Source organism: Stegastes partitus, unplaced genomic scaffold (assembly GCF_000690725.1).
Source record: "Stegastes partitus isolate 25-593 unplaced genomic scaffold, Stegastes_partitus-1.0.2 Scaffold838, whole genome shotgun sequence".
In the NCBI taxonomy this organism is placed as follows: Eukaryota; Metazoa; Chordata; class Actinopteri; family Pomacentridae; genus Stegastes; species Stegastes partitus.
The window spans coordinates 242,738-252,147 of NW_007578569.1; the positions used below are offsets into that span (position 1 = coordinate 242,738).

The 9,410-nt window shown below is 45.2% G+C and overlaps 1 protein-coding gene across 3 annotated transcripts in view; it reads left to right on the forward strand.

Annotated features, from left to right (window-relative positions):
• LOC103365421 (unconventional myosin-Ic) overlaps nt 1-9,410 on the forward strand; it is a 65,224-nt gene that overhangs the window by 44,309 nt on the left and 11,505 nt on the right. For all 3 annotated transcript variants that reach the window (XM_008292852.1, XM_008292854.1, XM_008292853.1), the window contains 11 exons: nt 126-206; nt 497-676; nt 2,176-2,274; nt 2,989-3,099; nt 4,849-4,920; nt 5,111-5,230; nt 5,743-5,816; nt 6,752-6,857; nt 8,077-8,157; nt 8,833-8,924; nt 9,064-9,158. In XM_008292852.1, coding sequence (XP_008291074.1) covers nt 126-206; nt 497-676; nt 2,176-2,274; nt 2,989-3,099; nt 4,849-4,920; nt 5,111-5,230; nt 5,743-5,816; nt 6,752-6,857; nt 8,077-8,157; nt 8,833-8,924; nt 9,064-9,158 — 1,111 coding nt within the window. The remainder of the gene's footprint in view (nt 1-125; nt 207-496; nt 677-2,175; nt 2,275-2,988; nt 3,100-4,848; nt 4,921-5,110; nt 5,231-5,742; nt 5,817-6,751; nt 6,858-8,076; nt 8,158-8,832; nt 8,925-9,063; nt 9,159-9,410) is intronic.

The window sequence follows — 9,410 nt, forward strand, 5'->3', positions numbered from 1 at the left end:
TTTCACTGCTTTTCTTTGTCATGTCATGGTTTCTTTATCACATGGGGTCTGTATTCTTATCTGGGCCTCTCCATCCGTCAGTCATCACGCCTCCTTATCCCTCTCTCCTCTCTCTCCTCCTCCAGGCCTTTGGCAATGCCAAGACGTTGCGTAACGACAACTCAAGCCGCTTTGGCAAGTACATGGACGTTCAGTTTGACTTCAAGGTGAGCACGCCGGTCACCTGGCAGCTGCTGCTTTCAACAACACAGTTTGTTACTCATTAAAGTGTAAATCTTTCAGGCTTTGTGCATAAAATCAGTTCAGTGTGATTTAATTTCATTGTTTACACCACTCCTCCCTCTTACACAATATTTATCATGGACTATAAAATCCATGTGGATCCTGCATGTTATATCAACCCCACATCACGCCTCAGTACCCCAGCCTTACCCTCTCCTCCTCTTCCTCCTCCTCTTCCTCCCCTCACCCTCCCTGGCCTTTGTCCCGCCGGCAGGGTGCCCCGGTGGGAGGCCACATCATCAACTACCTGCTGGAGAAGTCCCGGGTGGTCCACCAGAACCACGGGGAGAGGAACTTCCACATCTTCTATCAGCTGATCGAAGGAGGAGAGGAAGACCTGCTGAGGCGCCTGGGCCTGGAGAGGAACCCCCTGCAGTACCAGTACCTGGTCAAGGTCAGAATGGGGGACTTTCATTTATGTGGCTGCTGCATCAGAACAGCATCTAATTCATTCAGCATTCATTTATTGCATTTAGGATCAGCAGCAGACACAACTAGTTTAACTCCACACCTCCTGGTTTGTCCATCTCACCACGGTTTCCTAGATGAACCTCCTCTTCTCTGTTGATTTGCATCTTTTCACCGTAGAGGAATGAACCATATAAACTAGTCTTTCATGAGGGAATACTAACCTCCTAGAAAAGTTCAACTTGACCACTTGTGAACTAATTAGCTCATTAATTAAGGGACAACATTGTTTTCTTGTGAGCACACAGGTCTTTTGTATGGATCAGAAGGTGTTCTTAGACTTTGGTTTCCCTTGCTGCCTACGTTTGTGTGTCAGGATCTTTTTAAAGCTTTAGTTCGTGTTCTTCATAACAAACTACCAGTACAGTGATGATATTATCATGACATCAATCAACCATCTACGCACCGTTTGTTTTTCAATTATCAAACAATGTTAAACACATTTCTTCAAAATAAATGTGTATTTCTAGGTTTATTCTTGAACAGTTTTACCTTTATTCAGACATCCATGTGCTGCTGGGAGTGGACGCTCCATGATCACAGCTCCCCACTTTAAGAAATTTTCGCTGAACACAAACAAGCACACGAGAAGTTTAGCTGAAATACGACAGAGTGTAAACTTTGTCAAAGCAACACTTACATGTAAATCCAAATGAAGAGCACATAAACGATAATTGGCCTTCAAAGAAACAGCAAAGCTCGACGTCCTGGTGTTCAGACACATCACAACAGTCCTCATTCACTCCCAGCTGCTGACCTTCATGTCATTCATCCTTCACGTCCTGTCAGCTGTCCAGAGCCCTCCCCACCCACAGTCAGAGATAAAACATCAAAAGCTCTCATCTGATTTCTGACATGGTGACAGAGTCGCCGGTTATTAGTGTTACAGTCTGAAGACGTTCAGTCCCGTTATGCATGTTAGTTTTATGATGGGTCACGTTGTCTTGACCCAACAGAACACTGAATCAGACCGTGTTTCCTCTGATATACACATACATCATTTATTTATTTCTTTTCCGAAATTGGTTCAAGTTTTGGATTTACTGAACACAACCACAGTGTCCTGACTGTACTGGAGGAACTGGTGTGTGTGTGGAAGTGCATGTGTGTGTGTCCCAGTGGGAGTTCTGGTTAATAGGCTCTCAGTCAGCAAGAGGAGCTTCCCTCAGGGGAGAAATCTGCCTCGAGGCACACTGAGCACACACACTCCAACCACTACTGAGCAAAAACACCTCACATCGCTGTTTACATCACATATAAGTAGGTGTTTGCTTTACCTGTAAACAGCAAATTGCACATCATCTGCTGTGTGGACTTTGTTGGACGTGTTCATAACACCACGAGGGCATCAAAATGGAATCTACAAAGTAAATAAGTAGCGTGTTTGCGGCGCTTTACCAGTGTTTTTGTGGTTGTTTTCCACAGGGTAACTGCCCCAAAGTGAGCTCCATCAACGATCGCAGTGATTGGAAGGTGGTGAGGAAAGCCTTGACGGTGATTGGCTTTAACGAGGACGAGGTGGAGGTGAGGACCGAGTCTAAACTGTGCAAATCAGCCGTGGCGTGTTTGCTTTGCCACTTCAGCTAGTGTGAGCGTATTAGCAGTGGTGCATTTCCATGAGGTAGACAGAGCATTAGCAGGCAAATGATTGCTCAGCACATGCTACATTTGCACCTCTGACTTGCTACTAAAGTGTTGAAAACAAAGAAGTTGTGCCCCACACACGTGTACATTTACCTCCTGGACCATGTGTGTCGGTGGCTACAGCATGCTGCAGGTTTCACTGCACTCTGAAGTCGTCCATGTGCCTGAGGCGCTGAGGCTGTTCCTGCCTCACCCGGATGTTTGTTAGACACCACTGTGTGTGTGTGGCTGCCGGTGCATAGTGGGAACTTATTTGTGCTGCACAGCGTGGGAGTCTTCCTACATGTTCATGAGTCTGGGCTGCTTTCCAAAACTCTTTCAGATCTCACACTGCTCACAGAGTAAAGAACAGGTGTGAGAGTGTGTGCAGCTCTCCTATGATTCTTCCTACGTTCTTGTTCAAATCTTAATTTAAGTTGAACCAAAGCCACACTTATCAGTTATGTTGCTAATAAAGATATGAGCAGTCGGTCGTGTACCATCTTATCATGCCGCCTTTGTTCCCTTCCTCCTCTTCCTTCTTCTCTCCTTATCCATCTGCCTTTCTCTGTTTTATCACTCTCATTCCCTCCTTCTCTTGTCTTTATTGTGTAGGAGTTGCTGAACATAATCGCCAGCGTGCTCCACCTTGGCAATGTGCAGTACGGCGGTGAAGAAGGCAATGCTTGCATAACTTCTGATACACAGATAAAGTATCTGGCCCGGGTAAGACACTGCACCGAGCAACGCTGCTAACAGAGAGTCAACAAGAGGAGGCGTGACCGTACAACAGCAATAAAGGGCTGATTGAAGCTCACAACACCCACTTCAAAGGACAATGATTCCTGTAGGTTTAGATTTTAGGACATTAAATGACGAAGCTATCAGGAGTACATGTTGTAGTTTCCTACAGAAGACAACGTGAGGTCCCTGATCCTCCTTATCTGAGGATCAGGACACCGCCTGTGAAGTTGCACCACGTGTTCGTTTGACTTCATTTGAACTGGATTTAAAAGTATCGATTATAGATTTCATCAGTTATAACACATTCACTCAGAAAGAAGAAACTAAACATTGATCTTATAGCTCAGTTTCAGCTATTATTAGTGTATTTGGGTCTATTTTCACTACTATTGCATTTAGTTACGTCCTTCATTGCTTTTCGTGCGTGTCAACCGTTTATCCAGAACTGGAGGTGGACTAGCCGTTGACCCGTTGCTTCCGTCTAACTGGTTCCACATATTCAGGTTTTCATCCATTTTCAGTTGCAAACTGTAGAGTTTAGGTGTTAGACTGATGGAAATCATGTCAACCCAACTGTAACTGATTGTGAATATGTAGAAATATCAGAATTATCTTGTTAATCCTTGGAGGGAAACTGTTCTGTAACTGTGGACTGCAGAGTCTGGAGCCTTGTGCCAATCAAGCAAATGACATGACACACCTACAGGGTTAGCAAACGGACGGAGGGATGTGAACGACGGCTAATATTACATATGAACACTCCCTGGATACGTGTGATGAAGATAACCACACAGCTAGCGCTTTAATATCTCAGCTGCAGAACAAATCCTCCACAGCAACCAGACCAGGGTGGCATCATTTACTGTTGGTCTACGTTTCAGGCCCTCTGACCTCCATCTGTCCACCTGAACCATCAGCTATCAGTAGTAATGACGAGGGTCTGGACTATTCTCCTGTAGCCAAGTGAAACAAATAACAGTTGACTCACAGAGATGCCCTCCATTCCCTACGAGGGCTGTGAGCTCGTCTCTCTTGTTGTCCGGCCGTCTCATGCTGACCGTAGTGATGAGTGAGTTTTTATTGACTCTGTTGTCTGGACTGAACTCTTTTCACTCTTCGAATGTGTTACCAAAATGAATACTTCAATCTCATGTTATTTGTCAACTTTCCATTTGCATAGCACGCCGTAAGTTAATGCTGCAAAGAGTTTTTTAAAAATATCTAACACAAATAGCTGAGTTTTTTGGGTAATGCAGTGAAAGCGTTGGTTCGTCCTGTTCATCATACAAACAATATGTTCTGTAACAAGAAAGGATTCAAGTATCTTGAGTAAACGTTTTCTTATCTAAACGTCTCTCTTCTGGTCCTCTGGAGGCTCCTGATGAGTCCCCTGACTGTCAGATCGCTGTACTGACCAAACATGCTTCACTGACAGATTCGGACCCGTCAGGACTGGTGCTGGTGCTCTGGGATGTTTCATAAATACGCTCTATGTTCTCTCATTTTCACGGCACAGCTGATGAAGTCATATCCAATTAAACGGTCTGCACTAGAGAAACAAAATCACTCCATTCATTTCTTCTTCAGTCTTCCACTTATACCTGATGTCAGATGAGCGGATGACATGTCTGGATGCCACTGCTGCTGACGGCATGACGTCTGGCTCTACTGGAGGTGATGTGTTTGTCGCTGGCGGAGCTGCGGTGCTAACTAACTGTTGTGCTTTTCCAGTTGTTAGGAGTGAATGGCTCAGTGCTGACAGAAGCACTCACACACAAGAAGATAATTGCCAAGGGAGAGGAGGTAGGTTTGGATACACACTCTCATTGTGTGATGATACACAAAGCTTTCCTGTCTCTGCTGCAGTGTGATTGTGTTGTAGCTCGTCTAACTGGTACCGCTGAACTTTGTGTAACTGTTATTGTCCATCTACTGGGCTCTCACCTTCCTCTGTGTGTGTGTGTGTGTGTGTGTGTCTGTGTGTCTTCACCAGCTGATGAGTCCGCTGAATCTAGAGCAGGCGTCGTCAGCTCGGGACGCTTTGTCCAAGGCAGTGTATGGACGCACCTTCACATGGCTGGTTAACAAGATCAACGCGTCACTGACATACACGGTATACACACCACACACACACACACACACACACACACACACACACAGTTGGCAGCTTCATAACTTCATAAACATGTAGCTCATCTCACTTTATTTACTTTTTGATTTGAAGTCATCTGTCACCTCGCTGTGCCACCACGTGGACGTCTCCCCTTTATTTTATTGCAGCACAGCTCCACCTTGTGGACATTTACGAGCCCACACCACTACTCACTATGCAGTTCTATGTTGTTGACAATAACATGGACCACAATCATCACCAGAGATTTTATTTGCGGTGGAATTTATTACATGCAGACTAATAAACTAAACAAATCCACAGCTTATATTCTTTCCTGAATACAGCCACAGAAAAGTCGCTGCATGAAGCCTGCAGTGGAACAGGACTGAACTGCAACGCTCATTTTTATTTGTCTAAACATCTGTTGTTAACATTATAAACTTATGATGCACATACATGAGTTTGTTGTTTCCTGTGGATGTAAAGATGAATTTTCTGATCTCACTGAACAGGATGAGTCTCACAAACACTACTCTGTCATTGGCCTGCTGGACATCTATGGCTTCGAGGTCTTCCAGCACAACAGGTACACTTACTGTTTGTCAATTTTTAAAGGTGCAAAAGTTTGGACACCCACATCATTTTTTACAGGCTAAACTTGAAGGTGGTGTTCAGGTATTTGAAATCGACAGACAAACAAACAAACAAACAAACGCGTCCATTCAGGGCTTTTTCAGAAGCCTCATACTCCAAAATCATACATTTGTACGGTAATGGTGAAAATGCTAACAGCTTAGCTAGCTGGGGGGAAAGTCCATCCTTCAGTAGTGTGGAGGTGGATGTTAGAACAGGAGACGTCATCAAACCAGCGACATGTTGGCTCACACACACAGCATTCAGAACACAGCACCAAGCAGAGGAGGGAAATCTCAGCCTGTGTCTGAGCTCACAATCAGAACCTCTTGGAAACCGGATGGTGATGAGTGGTTGCTGCTGTCTCTCATATCTGCTCTACAAGCTGCTGCTGCTGCACAACAACATCCACTGCAGGAAAAAACAGGGGACCAGTGATTTAAAAATCTCTGGAATTGACCCTAAACTTTGTTGAATGTGTCGAGAATCACAGGTTTGTCCTGTGCATGTAGTCTGTGGCTGACTCTGACCAGAAACAACCCAAATGGCTGCTGAAGTGGTGCTGTATGGGTCGGCCTGAGCCACTCTGTCTGTTCACCAGTTATAGAGCCAGGGCTGTGCAGGAACACACACAGAGGATGAAGGAGATAATATTCACTGAGTTTGACAGTCAGTGTTAAATAAAGTAGCTCAGACCACCTTTAGCTGTAAGCTCTGCCTTTTGATTTGGTTGTATGTGATGCTGAATTCTTCTGCCACCATGATTAGTACCATTAAAGTTAAGCAAAGTTGTCCCTTCTCAATGTGAAATAACAAACTAGAATCAGTCGGACATGTTAAGAACTCTTCGGTTACTTCAGCTCATGTGTCGGTTGTTGTGTGTTGCAGCTTTGAGCAGTTCTGCATCAACTACTGCAACGAGAAGCTGCAGCAGCTCTTCATCGAGCTCACCCTCAAGTCAGAGCAGGAGGAGTACGAGGCTGAAGGCATCACGGTCAGACTCCCCATCACCTGCTCGTGTGTCAAACTGTTGCTTGCTCCTTAAGTTTTGCTCGTTTTTCTTTCGTATTGACGTCTTGATTTATTCATTTTTAGGTTCACTCTGTCACTTCCTCTTGAGTCCACCTTCACCTCCTCTGTTGATTCTAAACCTCTGCCTGTGCTCCTCCGTCCTCACACTTCTTTTCTGGTCTTGTTGTAGCCGCCACACCGTTCCTCGTCCCTCCGTCAGGGTTCGGGCTTGACAAAGAGCTCCTAATGGGATTGTTGTTGCGGTTGTGTTTTCCAAAATGAAATTGATAATTGAATTTATTATCTGCTTTTTTCACTGGCACTTTTACCTCAGAGCAATTTACAGTAAGTGCACATATTTATAGAAGATGCTGCCCATTAGAGATGAAGCCTGTCATTGTTAGAGTCACAGGGTTTATTTATTCACTGATAAAATCTCAGACCTCTTACCAAGATTACGTGTCAAAGCAGGTCTGCGTTGAAGATGTTTGTCTTGAATTTTGTCTTCAGCTGCTCCCTTTGGTCTGTTCCTCCCCCATTTATATTCATTGCATTTATATTGTTTTGTTTGCTTCTTGGGAACAAGGGCCTCTTGTTTTCACTCTAATATAAATGCATTTGTTCAGAGAGCAAACAGGTTGTGGGAGAAACTTGGATCCACCTCTCAAAGAGCCCATTATCATCTGACATCAGGACCGTGGGCGCTCGTATCTGTGGAAATTATGTGACCGTTAGCGCTAACGTAACCTAGCGCTGCCACACTTAGCCCGCGGAGCTCTGTGTTCATGTGTGTGTGTCCACATGCAAGTGGGTGAACGGCATGTCTGCATGCCAGGATGCCATGAATTCTGCAGATGATTGAGTTTACGGTCGTTAACAACCACTGTCCATCCTCATGAGAACAACTTCAACGTGCACACTCACTCAGAGTTTTTAAAATAGTATTCAACATTTAAACACACTGCAGTTTGGCCTTTTGTGGCCTCATTTTATGACTCTGTGGAGAATCAATAAGAGTTATTCTCAACTTTCACCCATTGATGGCGGCTCAGAGAACAATCTATTTAATGAATTTGCCTTTCCTGTCTGGCCACTGAGCTCCTCAACAATCACTGTTTTTATGCTGAGGACGGCAACCGAGCTGATGCAGTTGTTTTGTTTTCACATCATCTCTTACCAAAGTGGCATTTGTGTGTTTCCAGTGGGAGCCGGTGCAGTACTTCAACAACAAGATCATCTGTGACCTGGTGGAGGAGAAGTTCAAAGGCATCATCTCCATTCTGGTGAGGAGACACGCTGCACTGCAGAAAGAAAACACAGGTCGTCTATAATTACGTTTACTCTGGAAGATGATCTCTAACAAAATATTTGAAGAACTTATGGCGAGATCAACAGACGTATTGAAGGAGGAGCTCCTCATTTTGGGAGGTCGCCACACAAGTAGCAGAGACTTCAGAAAGTCACTGTGCCGAACCGAGAAGCAGAACTTACAGCTTAGTGCAAAACAAACAGCAGCCAAACATCTCATGGTTTGATTGATGCTCAATTCTAGTTGAAATACTATGTAAATAAAAATGCAGCAGCAATTATAGAATCTCAAAACTAACATAATGCAGAGGAGGACGGTGCTGCGTTTGTATCCAGAGTCGTCTGATCGTCCAGCGTGGAGACAGAAAAACCCTCGCTGCTGCTTCCTGCTGTGACTGAAATAGCTCACAGTCCAGATGTCTCTGACTGAATTCTGACTCAGATGTCTGCAGCTGGGCTCTCAGAGGACATGAAAATCAAACCATAAAACTGCTCTGTACCAGATAAGTGTCTTTAGTTGACACATTTCTGCTCAGCCGTGGTGGTCAGACTCATATCACTACGTAGCTGCTCTGAGGTGCAGGTCTATGTAGGATTCTCCTTTTGCCAGGTGTTGACTGCTCGCTGCTCTTTCTGTCCACCTCTGACAGGATGAGGAGTGTCTGAGGCCTGGAGACGCCAGTGATTTCACCTTCCTGGAGAAGCTGGAGGACACTGTGGGAGGACACCCACACTTTGTCACGTTAGTCACATGCTCGCTCTTGTCTTCTGCACTTTGGTCTCACAGTACTTGAAACCGACTATTTCCTTGTGACGCCAGACTGTGAACTTGTGGGTGTGTGTCTGATAAATCCTCACCGCTTGTGTCTCGTTCCCTGCAGTCACAAACTGGCTGATGGAAAGACCCGGAAGGTAATGAGCCGTGAAGAATTCAGACTGCTGCATTACGCTGGAGAGGTCAACTACAACGTCAACGGTGTGTGTGTGTGTGTGTGTGTGTGTGTGTGTGTGTGTGTTGCTGTAAACAGTATCAAAATAGTGGCTTTCTTTATGTCGGTGGAAGCAGACAGGTGAGGCGCAGCAGACAGGTGAAGCGTAGCAGACAGGTGAAGCGTAGCAGCCAGGTGAAGCGTAGCAGACAGGTGAAGCGCAGCAGACAGGTGAAGCGCAGCAGACAGGTGAAGCGCAGCAGCAGACAGGTGAGGCGCAGCAGACAGGTGAGGCGCAG